General features: G+C 36.9%; 6 protein-coding genes across 7 annotated transcripts; 3 read left to right on the top strand and 3 right to left on the bottom strand.

The window, feature by feature from the left end:
* Positions 1–204: 204 nt before the first annotated feature.
* Positions 205–2288, top strand: LOC111444938 (pectinesterase). The gene is made up of 2 exons (XM_023083088.1): positions 205–1216; positions 1558–2288. Exons 1-2 carry the CDS (start codon positions 205–207, stop codon positions 2250–2252), a joined length of 1707 nt encoding a protein of 568 aa, XP_022938856.1. The 3' UTR covers positions 2253–2288.
* A 778-nt stretch (positions 2289–3066) lies between these two features.
* On the bottom strand, positions 3067–7859 carry LOC111444804. The gene is made up of 7 exons (XM_023082857.1): positions 7587–7859; positions 7417–7491; positions 5614–5671; positions 5395–5450; positions 5194–5256; positions 3790–3861; positions 3067–3432 (listed from the first exon to the last, which is right to left on the bottom strand). The coding sequence occupies exons 1-7, from the start codon at positions 7641–7643 to the stop codon at positions 3172–3174; spliced, it is 642 nt and encodes a 213-aa protein (XP_022938625.1). The 5' UTR covers positions 7644–7859; the 3' UTR covers positions 3067–3171.
* Positions 7860–8473: 614 nt separating this feature from the next.
* On the bottom strand, positions 8474–11975 carry LOC111444805 (ribonuclease P protein subunit p38). The gene is made up of 6 exons (XM_023082858.1): positions 11789–11975; positions 11613–11660; positions 11484–11544; positions 11196–11312; positions 8907–9071; positions 8474–8812 (listed from the first exon to the last, which is right to left on the bottom strand). Exons 1-6 carry the CDS (start codon positions 11848–11850, stop codon positions 8756–8758), a joined length of 510 nt encoding a protein of 169 aa, XP_022938626.1. The 5' UTR covers positions 11851–11975; the 3' UTR covers positions 8474–8755.
* Positions 11976–13570: 1595 nt separating this feature from the next.
* Positions 13571–14701, top strand: LOC111444802 (chitinase 10-like). The gene is made up of 2 exons (XM_023082854.1): positions 13571–14083; positions 14176–14701. Exons 1-2 carry the CDS (start codon positions 13617–13619, stop codon positions 14540–14542), a joined length of 834 nt encoding a protein of 277 aa, XP_022938622.1. The 5' UTR covers positions 13571–13616; the 3' UTR covers positions 14543–14701.
* On the bottom strand, positions 14611–20087 carry LOC111444800 (protoporphyrinogen oxidase 1, chloroplastic-like). 2 transcript variants are annotated; one of them, XR_002710743.1, is made up of 10 exons: positions 19604–20087; positions 18574–18759; positions 18359–18443; positions 17696–17843; positions 17525–17605; positions 17261–17432; positions 16383–16542; positions 16156–16259; positions 14814–15194; positions 14611–14704 (listed from the first exon to the last, which is right to left on the bottom strand). XR_002710743.1 is itself a non-coding variant. In XM_023082851.1 (9 exons), exons 1-9 carry the CDS (start codon positions 20015–20017, stop codon positions 14895–14897), a joined length of 1650 nt encoding a protein of 549 aa, XP_022938619.1. In that variant the 5' UTR covers positions 20018–20087; the 3' UTR covers positions 14667–14894. The 2 variants fall into 2 exon arrangements, 1 of the variants encoding a protein (XP_022938619.1); XM_023082851.1 differs by having other exon boundaries at positions 14667–15194.
* A 1892-nt stretch (positions 20088–21979) lies between these two features.
* LOC111444803 (germin-like protein subfamily 2 member 4) lies at positions 21980–23433 on the top strand. The gene is made up of 2 exons (XM_023082855.1): positions 21980–22141; positions 22780–23433. Exons 1-2 carry the CDS (start codon positions 22018–22020, stop codon positions 23328–23330), a joined length of 675 nt encoding a protein of 224 aa, XP_022938623.1. The 5' UTR covers positions 21980–22017; the 3' UTR covers positions 23331–23433.
* The last annotated feature ends 662 nt before the right edge of the window (positions 23434–24095 follow it).

Here is a 24095-nt window from a genome sequence, read left to right as displayed (position 1 = left end):
AAAAAAAAAAAAAAAAAAAAAAAAAAAAAAAAAAAAAAAAAAAAAAAAAAAAAAAAAAAGGAAAAAAAAAAAGAAAAAAGAAAAGAAAAAAAAAGAACCCAGTCTTTTTGGTGGTAAAAGCAGCAGCAGCTTATTCCACCTGGGTTTTGATCACTCTCACTTGCAGGAGGAAAGCCTTTCCATATTGACATAAACAAACTAAAAATGGTCGAGAAGGTGGTCATGACGGGCATGTCCCTCATGCTCGTCGTCGGCGTAGCTATGGCGGTCATCGCCGTCGTTAACAAGAACAACAGTTCCGATTCTATGGTGGAGAATCTGTCCCCAAAGATGAAGGTTGTCTCATCCCTTTGTTCTTCTACAAATTATCAAAACGAATGTCAAAACACACTCGTCAGCACCGCTCATAATGCCTCAGCAAGTGACCCTAAGGCGTATGTTAAAGCCGCCATTCTTGCTACTGTTGAAGAGATTAAAAAGGGGTTTAACTTGTCTAATAACCTTCTGGTGGAGGCTGCTAACAACGCCACCATCAAAATGAGTCTCGAGGATTGCAAGGACTTATTGCAATACGCCATTGATGAGCTACATGCTTCTTACTCCACTGTCGGCGACCCTGAATTACACACCAATGAGGATCGCATAGCTGATATCAAGAACTGGCTCACGGCTGTCATTTCTTATCAGCAATCTTGTCTTGATGGTCTTGAGGAATTCGATCCCCATCTCCGAAAGAAGATGCAAGACACTCTTGATGTTGCTGGCAGGCTCACCAGCAATGCTCTGGCTCTTGTTGATGCTGTTTCCAGCATTCTTGCAAGATACGGCTTGCAATTTAAGATTAAACCAAGTGGGCGCAGGCTTCTTGGAGCAACTGAAATAGGGAGTGATGGGTTCCCGACATGGCTGTCGAGGGCAGACAGGAAGCTGCTGGCAGCTAGAGGAGGTGGCGGCGGCAGAGCGAAGCCCAACGCTGTGGTGGCTAAGGACGGTAGCGGACAGTTCAAGAGCATTGCTGCTGCGTTGGCTGCATACCCAAAAGGCTCAAAAGGAAGATATGTAATCTACGTGAAAGCAGGGATCTATAATGAATATATCATTGTGCCTAAAGAGATGAGGAACGTTTTCATGTATGGAGATGGCCCGAGAAAAACCCTTGTCACTGGCCGGAAATGCTACCGTGATGGCATCACCACCCAAGACTCCGCCTCTTTCTGTAAGTTTTTGCCATGAACTCTTTGTAAGAGCCACTGCTAGCCGCATTGTCCTTGTCAGACTTTCCTTGCTTGCCACAAAACCCTTATAATGTCTCACGCTCCCCTCAAATCGATGTGGGATCTCACGATCTATCCCTCTTAGAGCCCAGCTTCACATCACCTTGTGTGGAGCTCTCACACTCTACCCCATGTTGGATCTTACAATCCACCCACTTGGGTCCAGCATTCTATCTAGCGTCGAAGTCGAAATCTAGTTCGGATACCATTTGTAACTAGCACATGTTTAGAGTCTTTCTCAACACTTTTTACTCTAAATGTCTAAAAGAATTTCACCTTGCAGCCGCTCTAGGAAATGGATTCCTGTGCAAATCGATGGGATTCCAAAACACAGCCGGCCCACAAGGCCACCAAGCCGTAGCCCTAAGAGTCCAATCCGACAAATCCGCCTTCTTCAACTGCAGAATGGACGGCTACCAAGACACCCTCTACGTGCAAACCCACCGTCAATTCTACCGGAACTGCGTCATCTCCGGCACCGTGGACTTCATCTTCGGCGACTCACCCACTATCATCCAAAACTCCTTAATCATCGTCCGGCGCCCAATGGACAACCAATACAACACGGTGACAGCCCAAGGGCGGGCAGATATGAAAGAAATCTCCGGCCTAGTAATCCACAACTGCAGAATCGTACCAGAACAGAAGCTGTTCGCAGAGAGATTCAAGATTAAGACGTACCTGGGACGGCCATGGAAGGCATACGCAAGAACCGTGATAATGGAGACGACATTGGGGGATTTGATTCAGCCGGTTGGGTACACGCCGTGGGCAGGGAACTTCGCGTTGGAAACATGCTCGTATTTGGAGTATGGGAACAGAGGGCCGGGGGCGAACACGAACAGGAGAGTGAAGTGGAAGGGCGTGAGAGTGATCGGCAGAAACGAGGCTCTGAAGTACACGGCTGGGCCGTTTATTCAGGGAAGAACGTGGCTTCCCACCACTGGTGGGCCCTACTTGTTGGGCTTCAGGATCTAGAAACTTACAAATATTTGTTTTATTTTTTCCTTTGATTCTTGCGCCTTCCTCATCGTGTAAGGTTGCTGGACCCGGATATTCTTAAATCATTTATTCTTTTATTTATTTATTTATTATATTTTCTTTCTTTATTACTCTTATTTTTTTCGGTTTAGGTTTTATTGATACCAGGGTTCTTAATTCTGATATCATTTGTAACGACCCAAATCCTCCGTGTTCTCCTTCCCAACCAATGTGAGACCGCCATCAAATCCACCCCTGTGGGGCCAACGATGGTCGGGCTCTAATACCATGTTAGGAATCAACAGAACTCCATGGTAGTATAATATTGTCCCCGCCACCAAATCCACCCCTTTGGGGCCAACAATGGTCGAGGTCTAATACCATGTTAGGAATCAACAGAACTCTACAATAGTATAATATTGTCCCCTCTCATTAGTTTTAAATAATTTTATTTAATTTTTTTAACCATATTATTTATAAAAGAAGATAAACAAACTCTTTTTTCCCTTAAAAATAATTTGATGACCATTTTGAAAACAGAAAAACATTAATCATTCAAAACTTTTCTTAATTAATCCAAACCATTTTTAAAAAATGTAAAACCAAAAATTATATTAGAATAAATTAAAACTAAACCCTTACACAAAATAATTATAATTAAATCTTTATACAAAACTAATTAGAATTAAATCACTGGACTAAAAATACTTATGTTTTCATGTGTGTATGATCCAAATAGTGTAAATTCATTTAAGGCATATAACTATATTATTAACAAATATAATATTTTCATGTTATAAACTCGAATATATTTTTTTTTATAAAAAAAGGATTCATCATTTCAGAAACTCAAACCAAAAAATTTAATACAATATTGGTGATTGTTGGGGGAAATTCTAATAGCCAAATCAATTTGCTAATCTTCATCTTCACTTTCATCACTATATGAAACTAGTCCTATTGTTGTAGCAGCTTCAAGCGGCCTATCACTACTGGTATCATGTGTTCTTACTGATTCTGAACTCTCCTCTGCTTTGGCATTAAGGATTTCAGCTCTGCTACCAGCTTTTTCTGGGCTTCTCGGTTCGATCCTCGCTTTCTTTGCCTGTGGCTTTACTCTAATAATCATACTCGGGGGTCGAGTCACCGGAGTTTCTTTCCTAACTGGTGCCTTTTCCTGCACCCAATTGAGGGTGATATTAGGTGCTAATTGATACAATGAACCTTCATTACACCAGCACGATCGCATCTCGACAGGAAAGAACAGACCGGTCTGATGAATGTACTCACACCCTTGTATGTATAATAAACACAGTAGATAGCAGTCACGTGTACAAGCTAGCCACCAACGTTTAACATTTCATTAAAACATCTAACAATCTAAGAATTTGTAATATGCACGAGTTTAGCTGATATTTAGTGTTTACGAATATGGTTCTTGCTATCAGATAGTAGAATTATTGTTTGACCGTTCATGATGTGGCTACTCAAACAAAAAGTTGTTGGATGCACATAGAGTTTGAATTAAACCAACCTGAGCTGCTGGAGCAGGGGGGGTTATTTCCCTCACTTCACTCAACAAAATAGATTGTGCTGCTACTGCTGCCTGAAAGATCATCAAGAACAGTACTTGAGAAGAAATTTAGAGTGGCCACTCTAGTATTCATGTACATTGTCGACAAGATGTAATATCACTAAGCAGAAAGCAAGGGACAACTAAAAACAGAATCACAAGCATGGTAGTTGACTAAAAACTTGTGGCATATTTTTCTGCAGCCTTCATCAGTTATTAAAGAATTGTTGGGAAAAGACAGGCCTATCATGAACAATAATCAAAGTAGTATAATGGGTCACTGGAAATCTCCATACTCTACATTCGGAGGCTAAGTGCAATGTTTATTACTGCTACTGTATCTAATCTATAACAAGGGAAACACGGGCACTTGAATTCAAGAATTGATTCACTTAATACGAATCTTCTTCGAGTCCCAAAACACACTGAAGAACTGCCATCATTTTTTTCAGTACTTGTTAATCTTAAAGATAAACCACTGCTAGAGATAACTAATAAACCCAGATGCCACAATAATGGTCTCTATAATACAACTTTTTAGCAAATTATTACGATAATAAGACATTCTTTAAAACCTGATGTGAATTAATCATCTAAAGCTTAAGCACAATGCACAAAAGAAAGTGACGGCTTCAGTAAGTAAACAAAATAGAAAAACCAGCACACGAAGTATAAAAGATAGAGAATTAACTGTTACAAACAAAGAAGATTCAAGTAGTATGGACCTCTCAACAACAAAGGGTGAAAAGTCAAACAAAGACTTAAAAATTAAAATTCATCACGGTCCACGTCCCACATTCCTTGTCATTAGACTTCTGGCCGTATAATCTTTGGCTTCAGTCTCATTTTCATGTTTCTCCATATACATTGGTGTGGAAAGAGAGTGTTTCAGATGAAAAGGCGAACTGAAAGGGATAAACCAACTTTATTTGGAAGCTGATGTTTTTCTAGCTCTATTTTACTCTTCTTTTTTAATTGTAACCGTACTTTATTTTTGAAAATTTGTATCGCTAAAGTAGAGACGTGCACTTAGGGTGCCTCACCTGCACCTGTGAACAAAGCACACATAGACGTACATTTTTCAGGCTATTTCGGACAGTGCATTAATCAAGGGCTACAGACTACCATTGCTATTAAAGAAACAATGTAGCATCTTATGCTCAGAATTGGAAGCCTTTCTCTAATGTAGCATAGCATGCTCAATAGTCCCATACTTACTACCATACGAAATTACAGTTGATTAGCATACAATTCTTCAAAGTGATATCATAGTTTTGTGACCCTAGCATACAATTTATCAATAAATTGAAAAGGAAAAACAAGTAACACAGAAAGTTTGCTTGATTTGGACATAAGGATAATTACTTGAAAACTGCGAAGCTCTTGTTCATCTGCATCAGCCATTTGCCTTTCATATTCTCTCTTTGACTGCATTTCAATTGACAATAAAATAGATGAAAGAACAAATTTACAATTACTAAATATGATTTGGTTACTTGATATTGAACTAATTAACAAATTGTAAGCGGTGCTAATGGCTAACGAGTGTAAAACAAATAGACTCACTGTTTCATATTTATCCAGAAATTCTGTCTCATCCTCGTCCAGAGCCTTTGGTGGTCCTGCAGTAAAAGAGCTGAATAAGCATGAATTTTAATCCTTGCATGATGGCATGGATGTGATCCTATATCTTCGATTGTCTCTGCTATCTGGCATCCTTGATTGGATCGATAGTAAATATTAGTACATGAGTTATTAAAATTGATATTACACTTCAGCACTCACTGTGCTTGAACCGTTCATTAAATTCAGCATCACGCTTGTCTTTATTTTCCTTTAAGATCTGTGAACAGAAAAGAGAAATGTAGTAAACAACAAAAATGTTTAAATCTATGCACTCAACTGCTCATAAACAGAGTACATGCATGTAAACTTTAGTACTTACATTGAGAAGAATGAAAGATTACAAAAACAGGCCTTACAAAGATTTAAGCCATCAAAGACAACTGAAGTATTAATATTAATAAGACTAAATTATAGAACATACCCACGTTATTTCAATCATACCCTTGAGCTTTAAAAAAAAATTCAAGAGTACCATTACTGTAAGTATATGAAAGAAAATAATTATTACCTTACTTCAATAATACCTTTGAACTTTTAAAAGTTGTAACAATACACTGGCCTATAAAAAAAAAATACCCTTATATTTCGTGTATGGACAAAAATCATTTACCTACTCCCATCACCTCCCTGTTTCATTTTCTTTCTCTACTCTACCTTAATCTATGACCTCACAGAAATCATTTACCTACAACCACAACCTAACATTTACCATCTGTGCTTCAATGCCCTCTTTTAAACATACTGAAACCGATGTTGACTCGAGTTGAATCTAGTTTGGTTTGCAAATTTTGGTTGGTATAAGAAAAACCGGTCATATTCAATCGACTTAGGTTTTTTGCATGGCTTGACCAGATTACATGAACTAATTGATAGTTTTTGGATTAATATTCAAAATGTTTATCCAAACGTGTTGTTCTCCGTTTAGCTTTGAAATCCCCTCAGTATAATTTTATGTGTGAGTTCAAGCTAATTATGCCTTATTTTCCCTTCCACTGGTTGTCCTCAAAATTATGTCATAGATTAAAGGGAGATGACGGGGTGTGCATAAATGATTTCTGTCCATATACTGTAAGACATTTTTTGAAACATTAAGGACATTAATGCAACTTTTGACAGTTCAAGAATATTATTGAAAGAAGATACAAATGGTTTCTATTCGTTGTAAGAGTACTTCTTTTATAACTTTTGTTGAAATTTTAAGAACATCAATGCAATGTTTTAAAGTTCAAGGATGTAATTGAAACAATGTACAAAGTATAGAGTTCAATTTTTTTTTTATAAATATAATTTAGTCTATTAGAAATATAGTTTTAAATAAGTCAAGAAAAATTGTTGTCGAACATCTTAAATTCACTTAAACGTTTAAATCATAGAGGAGAAAGCGATCACTAACTAGTAAAATATAGCATTCACAAAGAATGAAGACACAAGACTCAATGTCAATCTCTGTAAACTAAGAAAGACTCCCCATCCAATCTTGTAACTGGACTTCTCTTCGTTTAGTCAAACAACTAAACCATCAGTGATCCATAATTCTATCTCAAACTTGATGTTACTTCTCTTAATTACTCCAATGGTTTGGGTAAGTAACAATGAAATGAAAAAACAATCCCATTGTCAGAGCCAAGAGGGAAACTCCAAGCCTCTAAACCCAAAAACCCAAGTTTCATTTGGAATCGCAGCTGTAATTGACAAGGGTCTCTTAAGCCAATGGTTCACAAATGTTTGGAATGACAGGCTATGACATGTTGTGGTTATGATTTGTGATTACTTTTTCTACCAGATCTATCACTACTTGCTAGCTGCAGTAGTACAACTCATAGCCTGAGTTTACACTGATCGTAAGGAGGTTATTCCAAAAACCTAAATGTTCATTGCCTCATCTAAGAAAACAAATATTTCCTTTCCATTCTACTACAATAATTAAAATTGGGGTGTAAAAGTGAATAAACGTTGAAGAACCTCGTAGAGGGGTCTGTCTCTTTGAGCAGTGCCATCCTCAACTCGTTCGCCCCTTGTTTTCTTGGCTTCGTCCAGCTGCAAAACATGAATAAGTTCGCATTAATTTGATGAAAAAATCCCAAATCTTATGTGAATTAATCGAAGGAAAGGAAGGGAAGAAGAAGAAGAACCTGTTCCTCAGAGACGAAACTCATAAGCCGGATTGCTCGCGCAGATTCGTCCTCCATTTCGCTTACCGTCGAGTTCGAACACAGGAAATTTTCACCGAAAATAAACGGCCTAGAAGGGATTATAGTTTTACAAAATCACTTCCCTGCAAGTTTTTGTCACTCTCTCTCGAATTCCTCCCTTGCAATGCTTCTGATGAAGAACCGAACCGAACTCAGTTCATCTGTTGGAAATTTTCACGCGATTCTAACCATTTAATTACTCGAAACATGAAATCATATTTTTAGTTCATCTCGACTGTTTTTATTTCTTTGCAGCGCAGCCCAGTGGCCCAGCCCAACGCCTAAGAATTAAAGGCAAATCCCATATCTTTCTGTTCAGTGCAGCCTACTGGCCCAAGCCCAACTCCGATTCATCTCTCTCCGCGAAAAAAAAAATATATATTTTTTTTCAAGTGTCATCGAGTTCATAGGCTAAGTAAATTTATTTCTTTAATTCAAGGGCATCTAAAATGCTTGCTTGAGTGAATATAAGTTTAGGTGTTAATGAGAATGATGTATGGGTGGGAGCATGACTTGGGTGCTTGTGGGCAGCATCCAGTTCTTCCAATGATCGTCCCTAAGTGCTTTAAACTCGAGGATTAGTGAAAGCAAGATGGTGCAATTTAAATCTGATGAAAACGTATAGCTTTTACTTAAATGTATTTGTGAAGAAGTGACTGCTTTTTGGTTCATTCTTTTCATGAGTCCAAGACTAGATATCATCTACTTTAACAGTATCTATTTTACGATTTTAAAATACATCTATTAGAGAAAGATTTTTAAATCATTGTAAAAAATATTGAGTTGAAATGGGAATATACACCGAAGATTTCCCTAAAAAGACGCCTTGCCTAAACAATTAAAGGCATTTCAAACAGCCACAATAACAACACTATTTAAACTCCGCACGCAATTTGGAATCCCCCAATGTATTACATAAGAATTGCTATCCTACCATAAGAATTGCTATCCTACCATCTCATGCAAACATTCTTCATAAGGATATTAAAAGTGGCGGCCATTATCAAGAGTGAATCAGCACGAACTAGAAATCAGGACAAGAATTTGCTCCTACTTCATACCATTTTTACTGTACACCAGACAACTTTGTTGTATTCTGCGATGTGTTTTTATGTTGTTCTTTGAAGAATTTCACCAATAAGTTGATTAACAGGGCTCCCATTCGCCTGCAATTCGTTTGGAAACATGAAACTTCGTTAATAATAGCGGTTTTAGAAAAAAGTTGAACAGGCTATTCATTATCTAATAATTCCTCCTCACCTTTATTCCAATAGCAATTGCTGTTTTAAGGTTAACGAGCTCACCTAACCTTAAAGAACCCTCTTTATCTTTCACGAGTATCAATGGTACCTTCCTAGATATGGCCAAGCTTGGCACATGGTTTGTCAGCCATCGAGGGTTGCAATCAGCAGTTAAAAGTATAGCCTATATAATAAAAGGCGAAACGCCGAATAATTAGACACCGTATACAGAAAAGACAGTAGGCAAAGCTTGATGAGTTGAGTTTAATTAAAACATGAGAGTTAATATCAAGCAGATGCATGTCCTAGGGAATTCAAAATGACATTCATTGCTGAACTAGAAGTACAGAATCCATAACGAAAATAGAGTTATAAATTTGCCATAAAATATCAACTCCCTGTACAAAACCACTTTCAAATCTCGTAGACCAATTACGTGGTGCGCTGCAATCCTCTTCACTAAACGAGACATTAAAAGTCGCTAACATCAAATTTGCAGTAAACCAAGAGATAATGAAAAATAGCATTCAAGACAATGAGTGTTACAAAATAAGGCAAGTTGTGCGTGTGGCTTTTGGCTCGATCAAAGCTCCAAGTACTTTTATGTGCCTGATGGTACATGTATTATGACCATACATATGAGGTAAATCCCTTATTGTCTACTTAGACGACAAACTGCTCTAAATTCCACCGAGCTTTACTTTAATATCTCTAAGTACATGCTTCTTACAAAACTGTTGTTCTTAGGATTCGTAATGGGAATCAATTTTGTATGAGTGGACCCATACTAGATATCCTGGGACTATAAAAATAGGCCTCCAAACACTAAAGGAAAGCAGATAGTTGCAGCCATCTTGGCCTGGCCAAAATGTGGCATCCTCTTTGAAGTCCAGATGGATGCTTCTGCTAAAGGTATGGGAGAAGTCCTATCTAAAAATGGCAAGTCTATGAAATATTTTAGTGAGGAACTAAGCTTACCACGGAGGAAAAGTCCACTTACCAATAGGAGTTCAAAGCCTCGTCTCAATTCTTGCTACATAAGGAATACTACGTAGTCCCCACAAATTTGCTTCATACTTGCACCAAACATTGAGATGGAATGCTTCACAAACAACATTCTGTAGGATACATGGACAAGGGGTCATTCTTGAAGAAGTTTTGGACTGTGGCCAAGCACATCTCAATGGCTATACCAATCAAGTGGCGTACACCCAAGAAGGCATGTAACCATGTTAACTACATTAAGGGATTTGTTGATATCATTTGACACCAATGAAAATTTATATCAAGACCATGAGGGCTTTAGGAAGTTTTAGGATAGTTTCCTTCAACATGAGAATCAACAAGAAATTTCCACTGGTTCTTCGCTTATTGGTTCTACCAGTTTAACATCTTTTAACCTCAAAAGCCATTTACATTTTTCTAGCATACATGCTTTTTCAAGGCACGACTAGCCTCCTAAGAAGTTCATGTCTGCGGCATTTGAGATCTTCTGTTGTGCGATTATCATTGCCTATCAAGTAAACAGACCTCGACCTGCTCTTTAACCTAGTATTTGAAGTATCTAGGTCAGCTAATTCATTGATTAAAAAAAAATTAAAAGAATGAACAAGGGCATACAAAAGAACAACCCAATAAATGGAGGTCCATCAAACTACAAAAAAAGAACCCCAATTTAAAAGGATGAAACCTAACGATAATTACAAAAATTTTGCTTATCACAACTAGAGGTCATGGAAGCAGCAAATGTGGCTCCTGTTTTAAATTGATCGTCTCTTCCCATGAAAGACGTGTACTCACACTCACACACATGAAATGGTTACCTTGACCTCCTCTTTAACCCTAGTATTTGAAGTATCTAGGTCACTTATTTTTAATTTTCCTATAAGAAACCCAGCTTTCATTAATAGGGGAAAAGATTGGAAGAACTTACAAGAACATACAAAAAACAGTAAAATAAACAGAGCCCATAAAACTATAGACAAGGACCCCAATTTAAAAGGATGAAATCTAACGGATAGCTACATAAATCCGCTTGTCATAACTAGAGCTCATGGAAGCGCCAAATGCAGGCCATGTTTTAAATTGGTTGTCACGCATGAGATTGACACAAAACTGAAACAAAACCAAGAAAGTAACACTTATGACTTCGAGCTAATTAAAGGGTCCATCAATCCACCAAAAATAATAGAGTGAAGAGCAACAACACTACCGTAGAAGGGAAAAGCTGGGATTCTATTAATAAGCATCCGGCAAATTCCTGAACCCTAGATAGCAATGCCGAAAATCAAGATAAGAGTAGACAAACCTGAAGCCTGACTGTACACGCCTTATAATTAGGGTTCACTATGCGAGCAGAATCTCCACTTGGCGTCATCCGTTCAAGGACTCTAGTAACCTCATTAACTCCAATTGCAAATTGTTTCTAAAAAGAAGCCCATCACTCAACATCAGCGGCTTATAAAAGGAGTCATGAATTCAATTTTTGTTTTTCTAACTAATAACAAACATCGATACCGATATGGCACGGGAAGGAGAAACTAGAGACGTTAAAAATACGAAGAAACATCATTGAAACAGAAAAATTAATGGAAACCTTGAGCCAAATTTTTTCCGGCAAGGATTCCGCATTCAGACATCTTGCTCTCTTTATCTCCCTGTTAAGTACAATGATCAGCTATTGGTGGCTTGAAGCGCAATATTATACAAATTAACTATTGTTTACCTCTGAATCGACTGCAGCAACTCATCGAGACGTTCCCCTTCGTAGGAACTGGGACAATCAAATTCCGAAAACACAATCCATCGTAAATTAACAAAAACATCAAGGTGAAAGATCGAATGGAGAAGAGCGGGAAAAGGTCCGAAAAGCATGAAATTGAGCAAGAAAAGCAGGCTTACTCTTCGTTACGCTTGGATTGAACGACTGCAACAGGACCAGAAGATTTAGCCTTCTTTCCCATGCCTGAAAACTTGCTCGAAAGTGTAGCTTGAGAGAAATAGCAGCGGCGTTCTCCGATTGGACTAACGCCGTACTGGAACTGGACGAACTACTGCCTCCTCCACGACCCACTCAAGGCTCATTTGAAATTTGGGTGAAGTAATTAGCCGTATAATAAATAAACAAAAGTAAAATTAATAATTTTTTTTCTAAAATACTTAATTTTAAGGAATAAATAAATATATATATAGTTTCAAGAAAGTAAAAATGGTTGAATAATACTTTTAAAATTTTAAAAGTTTTAAAATAATTAATTTTAGATTAAAAATACTATTTTTAAAATACCCAAACCATTTAATTCTATTTCAAAATTATCATAAAATTAAAAAAATATTATTACTCAACTATCATATTTAAAAAATACTTATAAAATTATTTTAAAATAAAATTGTAAATAATTTGTATGGTAATTCATTTGGAAAATTAATTATAAATTTCATATTTCAAAATTAAATATAATTGATTTATTTTACTTCTTGCAACCCTTATATACACTATTTGAAAATGATTTAGAGATGAAAATTATTATTTATAAAAAAAAACATTAAAGAAAAAAAAAAGAAGGGGAGAACTTGCACGAGTTTCTCAAATAATCCCACGTTGGACAAACTCGACGATTAAAAAAAAATGGTCGGCATATTGAGTACAAAAAGTTTGTGCCTTTCTTTATCTCTAAAAATAAGGTGCCATAACTATCCAATTGCCATTCGAGCCTCGTTTTCGTGGAATCCCAATGTATTCATAAAAGACTAAATTTTCAAGAATTTTAGACCAAGTTTTTGATAAACTTTGATTTTGATTAGCCCAACATTGACTATCGACATATTTTGATTCAAATTTAGTGGGTCAACTATCTCTGCAAAAAAGTGGTTCACATCTGATAAAATGTATGAATGAACTGAATCAAACCTAATCGATCAGACTTTGACTTTGAGCTGAGTTTGAATCAAATTCTTGTCGAACTTGATCTGATCTTTATGCCACAGATGTGTTAATGAGGCTGAAACTAACGTGACGGAAGTGACATGATAAAGAACAAAAGATAGAGTGATTAAACTTCCTACAATACAATAAGTTATTGATTGAAGTCAAAGGGTTTTATTTAATCTATTCTACGCATTAGAAGATGTGGATGCAATAACGGGCAACCATAAAGTCTTCTCAACACTAAATTTCAATTATAGCAAATTCCACAACTTTCTCAAATGGGTACTCATCCATTAACTTATTTTGGTTGTTTAAGTGCTCAATCTCATTAACCCGAAATTTGAAGTTCGTCCAAAACATTATTTCAACCCAACCTAATGTAACCCGTGCACACTCCTAATAGGATCGAGTAGGTCGAGAATTTTGTTGTTGGAAGTTAGTAGGTGTCGTTTCATTTGTGGCCTGCAGCCCACCTTGTCCAGATTGATGGCTTATGACCCAACCCCCCACTTAGAAATTAAAGAATTAAAACTTTATACCAATCACCAATGGGTCAACCCCGAATGCCCAGATCAGGAAAATACTTCAAGAACATTTTACATATTATTTTATAATGTCAGTGCTTTTTTATTCAAAATTTTGACCGTTGACTTTGTAAAACTCCAACCAGTTGTGCCTGTGTGCCTAATCATTCATAATAATTTATACCCCATCACATGTTTCTCCCCCTTATGTTACGTTATCCATATTTTATATATATATATATATACATATAATGTAACAAGTGCTAAAGCTACAAAAATGGCATCCACCTTATTATTCCTCTCCTTCATCTTCCTCCTTGGGCCTGGCCTTCCGTCCACGATCGAGGCTCACGGTCACCGTCGTTGGAGGGAGAGATCCCGAGTAGCTTCGCTAATTAGTGAGGAACTTTTTAAGGAGCTATTTTTGCATAAAGACAATAGTGCATGTCCTGCGAATGGGTTCTATAGTTACCAATCCTTCATTGAAGCGACCAAGAAGTTTCCCAAATTTGGTACGACGGGTTGTTTGGCCACACGGAAGAGGGAGATAGCAGCGTTCCTAGCTCAGATCTCACACGAGACGACGGGCGGGTGGGCGACTGCTCCGGATGGACCTTTTGCTTGGGGGCTATGCTTTAAAGAGGAAATCAGTCCACAAAGTAACTATTGTGATGATAGTGTTACGCAGTGGCCTTGCTCTCCCGGCAAGTCCTACAAAGGAAGAGGACCTATACAACTATCATGGTAAGAACAGACCGTTACAAATTTATACATTAAACTTTCAAATTTATGTCTATTTAGAACTTTGAAGATTTTAAAAATGGAACAACGAGCAGGAATTACAACTACGGGCCAGCGGGGGAGGCACTGGGATTCGACGGGCTGAGAAACCCGGAGAGAGTTGCAGAGGACCCGACGACGGCATTCAAGACGGCGCTGTGGTTCTGGATGACGGAGCAGAAGCCGAAGCCATCGTGTCACAACGTCATGGTCGGCCGATACATTCCCACAGAGGCCGATAGAGAGGCAAACAGAACTGCAGGATATGGACTAGTGACCAACATCATCAATGGCGGACTCGAGTGTGGGATTGCCAACGATGCCCGAGTCAACGACCGAATTGGCTTCTTCCAAAGATACGCTAAGCTCTTCAATGTCGATACTGGGCCCAACTTGGATTGCCAGAATCAGAAACCCTTTTAGATTCATCATCGTTCCTCCTTTTCACTTGTTTGTTTATCAATCGCCTTCTATTTTTAAAAAATTTCAGATTTGATCCGAAACCATGGACTGGTTTGGAACAAGTAACTGTTCATGATTCCACAGATTATGCAATAATCCAAGCTGTACTTTGATTTTAAATTACTGGGGAACGTTGAAAGTCAAGCAATAAGAACAGTTTTAGAGAACTCAACGAATTACAACTATTTTGCTGCCGACAATAAAACAAGACAAAATCAAGCTAAAACCATACCTGCAGCACAGCAACATTGCCATCCCTTGTGAAGAGGCTATCAGTGTCCACATGCCTAATGGTAGAAAGCAAAAAAAACAGCTATTTATACACTTTTTTAGACAAGAAACTAGCTACCTCAGTTGCAGCTTCATAGGCACCCTCCACACATCGCCCCAAGGCCACACCAGATACATAGTTTCCACCTAAAAACAAGCCTTCCATTCCAGCTTCTCTCAGTCCGGCCTTGGCGGCATCCAAAACATCAAGATGACCAATCAAGAACTGTGGAATGGCTTGAGGCCACACCCTCACACTCAATAACATGGGATCCTCTGCGTTTGTGTTTATGAGGATTTTTCTCAAATCCTGATCGACTACCTCTACGAGTTTGCTCTCTGTCTGTCATCACATAAACACTTGAGAGTTACAAGATAAGAACAATAAAAGTAATGCTACGAAGGGTATTCGACCACATATGAGCAACAACCGATAATAAATCCATCAGAAATTAAGTTAAAGGACAACACAATAGCAAGACAAATTTTGAGGGTAGGGCGTTTTTCATCAGAATATCTGAATAGTTTGGTGATATTACTATGCATGTGATTCTTGGAAACGAAGAAAAATATAGCTGTGTTACAGGGGAAACACAGTGGAGGCATGGACAGGGATCATGGAAGGATTTTCAACCCTTTTCCGAGCCAAGGACAACATTTTCTCTTCCTCTGAAGGAGGTTACAGAAGTAATTGGGTTTAAGCATTACATTAGTAATGGGTCAAGGAACAAATACTATATGATCAAGGAAAAAACTCTAATTTTAGACGAAAAGTGAGCTATTGTTGAGGCAATCAAGGTTGAGACAGGAATGATCATGGTCGAGCTTTCTAATTCCAAAAGATGCGAGTAAAACTTCACAAAATAGAAGTTTGCTCCAGCCTTTTGGATCAAGTACACGATTATTGCAAGATTGGACGGAATTGTTTGATTCCTGCAAAATGTGCGCATAACTAACCTGGGAATTAATTACTAAATAGTAGAGCACTCATTTTCCTACAATTTCTAGACATGATTGGATGGTTCATATAATTCACCACCTTTGTCCCCAAGGTGATATATGGGCCAGTGGATGACGTAAGATATCGTGATTGATTGATTCGACTTACGGTAAGAAAGTTATTTTGTTGGGATGATAAGTGAGCTTGTTGGGGTGGGGTGAGTTACAAATAGAGGGTTAGGAAAATGGAGAATGTGACAAATATTTGGTGAAAGCAGAAGAGAGATAAGCCTCTTGATAGATTATCATCCTTTTGTGTTTCGTTTTCCTAACAAAACTTCAAACATGATTAAAAAAAAAATCACCTTGGAAAGAATTTCAGTATTAGTAGCTCCTCCAATGTAGTTCAAAAGTAATACCCTTCCATCTGGTGCTCGATTGGGAAAAAGTGATGAACTGTATATAGTTCCTGCAACAAAGTAAGCAAGGATTTGGATGCATCTTAATTATCCAACAGTCACGGCTGTAAGAATTAATTTCAACAGAATTTGTGAACAGAATTCCATATGAAATGTAAAGAATGCAGATTTACCCAAAGTTGTCACCCCCTGGCTGCGAGGGTGCAATTGACCAAACCCCTTTAGTTCACCACCTATCAAGCATTCTTTCCTAATTGCTCCTTTTGGATATGATATGGTCACTGATGCAACTGGTGGATAGTAAAATTTTGAAAGTGCATCTGCAGCTTTCACCTGTAGGCAAGGGAATCATAAGAATCATCAAAGTGAAACAAACTTGGAAATATAGAACCAGCCAAGTAACGAATTCTGGACTTCCTTTGTATCAGTTGCACAACTTTACAGAATTTCAGAGATACATGCATTCTGCAATAGTGAGTAAATTGAGTTTCAAGCTTTCTTCATAATGTATTTATTGTAGCTCTGTTGATTAAAATTATATGCTACTTTCAGTAGTTGTAGTTTATGTGATCTTTACACCAACTAGAAGAATTATTTGTAACATTTCTTAGTTTGTTTTGGATCTTGGGCTTTCCCACCCTTTTCTGTAATTCGTCCCATCTGTGGAATGGTTTCTTTTATTAAGAAAACAAAAGAAAATCTACCTAACAACCTCCAAAAACGCTCGCTCATATCTTCCAGAGCCTCTAAAAGGTCTAACATGAACATCTATTTTGCAATCTGACAAATGTTTAAGTGTATTTCCACAATGTCAATTCCAGCATATACTCAACTCCACTGGGGATGTAGCAAAATCACATAACAAAATATAAGTTACTAATTTCTACAAGGCCATTATGAGTTGACAAACGGGTGATCTGGTAGCAAAAAGGGTCTGGCTACAATTATTAACACTGAAGAAAGCAATGGAAAAGCTGGAACTATATATGGAAACTAATATCATAAAAGACCTTGGCAAAAAACCATATTCAAATCCCATAAATTAATTTACCGAGATTGGACGCAACAGTGTGCTGGCAACGTAAGAAGGGACTGTCATGATGACACTTCTGCTAAGTATAGAGACTAGCCCTTCTGGTGTTTCATATGTCAAACTATAACTTCCATCATCCACTTTACTGATATTAGATAGCTTCCAAGATAACTTTACCTTATTGCCCAAGCTACATCAATGGAAAAGGTTGAAGAAATGATAAGTTCAGAGACTGATAGTCAAAACACTTGCTAGAAATTTTGTTTTAAAATTAGAATTTACCAAGTAGAAATAGCATTTGGCAACATGGCAAGTCCTTTCCTAAAAGATCCAACAGTTTGGCCCTTAGGCTTTGGCAGGCGTCTAGATGTAAGAAGTTGGTTATTAAACATGAAGTGGTGAGGGGGGAAAAGAAAGAAAAAGCGAGAAACTCTATGAAGTTAAAATCATTACGGATCTCTTGGTGGCTTGGTAGCTTTATTCCTTTCTTGAAAGGCTTTGAAAGTCCCACCAATAATGCTACCACCATTTTGTTCTAGCTTCCAAACCTTTCCAAAAGCTGCTTTCATGCTAAGCTTTGAAGAGTCACCAGCATATACGCCTGAACAAGACAGCTTCAGATCAATTATGGACTCGATGAGGACAACAACCCACCAAAGAAGTATAACCTTGAAACTAAATTGTTACAACTTTCCTGAAAAACTGAAAAACATCTTCAGCCCTTCCAATGAACCGTTGCAGGAATAGTTACGAGTTTCTTCCTACCATTTTTAAAATAATCATAATTTCTACAGAAGTCCACCTTTTATAAGAGATTATTTTCAACCAATGTCTTTAATTAGTAGATCTTATCTTCCTGGAAAATAGCGTTCTTATAGAATGAGCGAAGGATTCAACAGAGGATCAACAATGCACACAACAACACTGGAGTGAGCACAAATTTACAATAATTAAAATTGATTCCTAATTTATAAGTGAGAAAATAATTTGATAACCAAAATAATGGAGAATCTTAACCAGAAATAATGAATTAGATACCATAATAGGAATTATAGTGATAAAGAAAATATGCAAGATGAAATGGATATATAGATCTAATTGAGTATGGTTAATCACCAGAACAAAATGGCTCTATCAAGCGTTCAAAAACTTCATCACCAAGGTTCCGACGAACGAATTCTTCAACTGATTCCTCTCGACCCTGTTACCTTTGTTAGTATTACACTATATGAGAACCTAAAAACAATAAATATTTGTTTTTCTGAGATTGATGAGGCAAATAAAAGTGACAATGTACTTCAACATAAAGTCAAAGGACTGAGAAGACAAACTGGAGGAGGAGGGCGAATGCCCAGTGCACCAAAGCCTGCTCTGATTTTTCCACCAAGGCTCATCAGGTCAAAGAAAGGTAGATCATTAGGCTTCGCGGGCACTGGTCTGAGCTTTCCCTTCCACAATACAAATCGAGGTGCATCCGGATCTCCCAGAACTAGATCATCTTTCAAGCCACTATCCACCTGCCATTGTATAAGAATCAACAAATAAACCAAAGGAAAATATGTACACAAAGAAAATCACTTACTGACAATACATATAAAACTTTCATACAACTGATGAGATAAAAAAACCTAAGACTAAATCTCTCATTAATAGATGGTAGTCAATATGAAGATCGTCCCACTACACTTATTCTAGTTAGAGCACCCCATGGAACTACGATCAGCAAAACTACGAAACTTAGAGTGGACACCTTCCTCCATACATATAGATTGATACATTCCACATACTACAAAGAATTTACAAAGCATTAGTAAAAGGGTTTTTCTCATAGACAGGAAGACCGTATGTTCATTTGTTTTCAGAGGAACGGCATAAATGGTTAGATTCATTAGTCCGCTTGGAGGAATTTGGTATATCCCAATTAAACTCTTAGAACGGACTCACGAAGAACATGAACGGTCAGAGAAGGCTTTGCTTGTCCCATAATTATGGATCCGACTACGGTAATAGGAAAGGTTGTGCCAGCTGAGATTAATAACTTTCCGTATACAATGGCTGCTTGAAGGAAAGAGGAGATAATTGCCCTCATTAATTCGTCTTAGATTATGAAAATTACCCTAAGAAGTTAAAAATCTAAGAGTTTCCTCTCTAATTTGACCCCATATATAGTTAGAACCTAAGATTTTGGCCATTCCTAGAAAAATTTCTAGCTCCCCTGCTCTAGAGAGAGTCAACAAAAACAGCATCAATCCATAAGTGTTTAAAAGACAGCGACATCAATGCTAACACGAGATGCCTATTCAGCACACAACCTAAAATGGAGAAGACGGGGGGGAGATAAATAACGAGAATGATACCAACCACCATAGTGAGTAAAGGATCGGAGGGCTGGAAGCTATTAGGCCCTTCCTCCCAGAGATAGCCATCTCTCTCAACCGTAGTAATGTTGCCTCCAACGCGAGCCTTCGCCTCTGTGACGATGATGTTAGGCGCAACATCAGGGTGCTTTGTTGCAAGGGCCTGAGCGATGCAAAGGCCGGAAATCCCACCACCAACGACCACACAATCCACCCTGGAAGATTGACCAGAGACATCAGAAGTTGAAACAGTAGTGGAGCCCTCGGCGATTGAACATCTGAAATTGGGGCGAAGGTGATTGATTCGGATAGAAATGTGGAGTGGGTGGAAAGAAGGAATGTTAGAGGGGCGGAACAGAGTGGGAGGGTAAGGGCGCCGGAATGGGAGGTCGGTGAGAAGGGTGGCGCCGGAGGCCATGGCGGAGAGGAAATTGAGAATCGAAGGTGAAGAATGGATGCAGAGTGAACTGTGGATTTGTTATCTACAACAGTATTTCTGAAGAACCTGCCAACTCAACGAACATGGGGCGGTTTTTGTCTGAATCGGTAGTTTGAACCCAAAAAGTAAAATTTAATAATAATAATTAAAATTAAAAACTAAATATTTGTTATCATTTAAAATAATTTTTTACACGGCGGAAACTACATTTTTTTGAAAAAATTGCAGTAGTAGTAATAATGATAATAATAAACAATAATGTTTTTATTACATATCACACATTTATTTATATATATATATATATATATATATATATATATATATATATATATATATATATTATATATAAGTCAAAAATTATAAAAATTATTTGTAATTTTTGTATTTTGTTTCAAAAAAAAAAAAATATGGTCTTGTGATTTATTCATGTATCATTTATTAACTCGAGTGTCACATGTCACATGTCTAATATCATTCTGTCACATTTTGGTCATGTTTGATTATTTTCGAGGAAGTATTTTTCATTTTTTTAAATATAATTTTTAAAAAATGTACATTAAAAAATACTATTAATTGTCACAATCGCACTTTGATGGCAGCAGATTTGTAAGTGTGCGGCACTCACTTCCTAGCAACAAGTGAGTTAAGTCTATTCGTTCTTGCATCGCCTACGGCCAAGTGACATATACTCGAGTCTCTGGCCCCAATTCAAGAAGAAAGTTTTAGAAGATGAGGGTAGAGAGATTTCGAAAGAGAGTTTTGCAAGCAAGATTTGAGAAATTGAAATTTGTGTTATATGAGAATGTAAGCGAAAGGCAACAACAACGGCTTACTGCATATAACTATCTGGTAGGGAGAAGTTAACAACTAGTTATATCCCCCCATAGCAGTACATTTTGGGACATTTTAGCCCTTACAGGTGTAGACACGATTTTGGTGAACAGTCAATCATACACCCTGTACTGACCCAATATGAAATGGTAAGACCTAACTAAGATGAAAGCATGTAAATGGGTTTAGAACGCGCATGCAACCATGGACAACACGTCCTGGACAATCAAGATCAGGATATCTGTTATGCGGCCATTGACAACACGCCTTAGACATGCATGATTGTAACATCCTCCCCCACTCAATTGGTTGACATCCCTGTCAACCGACTCGAACAAGCAAGACTAAGACATCTGTTATGCTTTAGGCAAGCATGACCGTGACATCCCCTATCAACCGACTCGAACAAACAAGGCTGGGACATCTGTCGTGCTTTTGGCAAGCATAATTTCTAAAAATACAAATGAGTATAAATTTTAACATTCATTTCTATAACAACAATTCTCGTCGATTAAACTTACCATAAGCCACATATTTTTGTCTACTTTACGACATAATGATAACTCACCTTACTAAAAAAAAAAACCCATAATATATTTTTTTAAAAAAAATCGAGAACTAACGATAATGGTTAATTTCAAGAGTTGGAAGTACGCTATCGAATATGCCCTAAAACAGAGCACATCTAAAGTATAAGGGACTAGAATGATACAGCCGAGGTGGACATCGAACCATTAACGTTCGTGATGATAACTATTATCGTATTTACTACATTTGTCACGGGCGGGCTCGAGTTTACTTTGTAAGCAAGAGACAAGGGCATTTCAACCTCCCCAACAGCTAGCCCAACAAAAACTACTCCACCAACCCCATTTTCACAGCCTTTGCTCTCACAATTCAAAGGACCATTGGCCAAATGGTAAGTTCTCATTAGTCACTACCCCAACTTTCAGTCCTTTGTTTGGTTTCATTCCAATTGCTTTGAATTTAAGGCTAAGCCTCTTTTAGATGTGCTTTTTGCATTACCATACCATGCAAGCTAAGGTGGGTGTGACATTGATATATTATATACTATTTCAACCATATTATAAATAACCATACATCCTCCTCTTCATTTCATATTCTTTTCCCCATATAATTCATCAATCATGAATCCATCAAAAGTTTTCGTGTTCCTATTCCTTGTCCTGTCTTCTGCTGCTATATTTCCCGGCTCTCGTGCTTCCGACCCCGACGCACTTCAAGACTTATGCATTGCTGATACTTCCAAAGGTATGTATGTAAGTGATTATAGCTAACATCGTGCCGGTGTTAGTGGGTTCGGGCATTTTTTCAAATTCAACCTCATTCGTTCGAGTTGTAAATATTTTTAACCCAAACAATTCTCTATAAATCTTTTGGGTTTAATTAGGCTGGGTTGATTCCGGTTGTTTGAGTTATTTATTCAAAATATTGTTTTTAATAAAAATAAAATATTGGATTATAAAACATCTATTATTTATTTTTAAACATTTAATTCAAATTTATCACTCAACTTTACTATATATTTTAAAAAATTACCTCCTAACTAAATAATCAAATAAATAATTATGAAATTAAATCAAATTAAAATAAATATATCTATATATATATATATATATTTTAAATTTAAAATATCCAATCTAATTTTAAAAGAATTCATTAGCAAATTTAATTTATAAATTTTTTATTTATTTAAACGTGTTAAAAAATAATTCAATAAATAATTATGAAATTAAATATATATATATATATATAATTGTATATAAAAAAAATGTATTTTTTAATTTTTATTTATTTTAACTTAACCTCTTCATAACCAAATTCAAATGGTGAAATTAATTGAGTTAGATCTAATAAGATGAACACACCTGGACCGTTGGATCTTACAGGAACAAAAGTGAACGGATTCCCATGCAAGGAAGATGCCAACATAACAGCCGCCGACTTCTTCTTCACCGGACTAGCAAACGCCGCCACCATCAACAACTCCGTTGGATCCACCGTCACACCGGCCAACGTCGACAAAATCCCCGGCCTCAACACACTCGGCGTTTCCCTCGCCCGAATTGACTACGCAGCGGACGGCGGTCTGAATCCGCCACACGTGCACCCACGCGCCACCGAGATCGTCTTCGTCCTCGACGGGGAACTGGACGTTGGTATCATAACTACCGCCAACAAACTGATTTCCAAAACCATAAAAAAAGGTGAAATCTTTGTCTTCCCCAAGGGACTGCTTCACTTCCAGCAGAACAACAAGGATAAACCCGCTTCTGTTATCGCCGCCTTCAACAGCCAGCTGCCCGGAACTGTGTCGGTCGCCGCCGCCTTGTTTTCCTCATCCCCCGCCGTCGACGACGGCGTCCTCGCCAGAGCTTTTCAGATTGATTCCCAAGAGGTGGGAGAGATAAAATCTAAGATTGCGGCTAAGAAGAAGTGATCTATTTTATGTATACTGAGATTTTATTATTACTTTTTTTCTTTTTAATGAGGAATAATTTTTGTTCGTGAAAAATGAGGAATAATTGTGTTGGTTTCTACTATTTTATATTTTTATGGTTATAATATATATTAAGCTACATATTATCTTTATATTATTTCATTTTAAATCAATTTTTTATTATATTAAAAAGCCTCAATTAGGCAATCCATCTTTAAAAAAACATGTGATTAAAATTTATAAATAAAAAAGTTTTATTATTATTTTAGTACTAAATCTTTGTTTTTTCAATTTAATTTTTATCATTTTAGCTCGGGTTTATATTTTAATTTTTATTTTTAGTTGGTAAATATTATTTTTTTTCTTAAAATACGAGGAATTTGAACCTTTGGACAGTAAGAAATAAAAAAAAAAAAGGAAAATGTTAGAATATAAGTTTACGTATACTTATTATAATAAGTGTTTTTTAATCTCTTTTTTAAATTAATGAGTATTAATTTAATTTTTTGAAAATTTAGTAATATTTTTTAAAACCAGATATTAATGATTTTTGCGTATATATTCACAGTTATTAAAGGGCCTTAAATAAGGCTCGTGAAAGTTAATACTTATTATAATAAGCATTTTTAATTAATGGGTATTAATTTAGTTTTTGAAATTTCAGTAATATTTTTTAAAATGAGATATTAATGATTTTAGTATATATATTTACGGTTATTTTTAGTTAATGGGAGTTAATAATGCTCGTGAAAGTTAATCGGTAAT

This window comes from Cucurbita moschata, unplaced genomic scaffold (assembly GCF_002738365.1).
Source record: "Cucurbita moschata cultivar Rifu unplaced genomic scaffold, Cmos_1.0 Cmo_Scf00007, whole genome shotgun sequence".
NCBI classification, from domain to species: Eukaryota; Viridiplantae; Streptophyta; class Magnoliopsida; order Cucurbitales; family Cucurbitaceae; genus Cucurbita; species Cucurbita moschata.
Note: the sequence above shows the minus strand (reverse complement) of the source record. Positions and strands in the feature narration are given on the sequence as shown.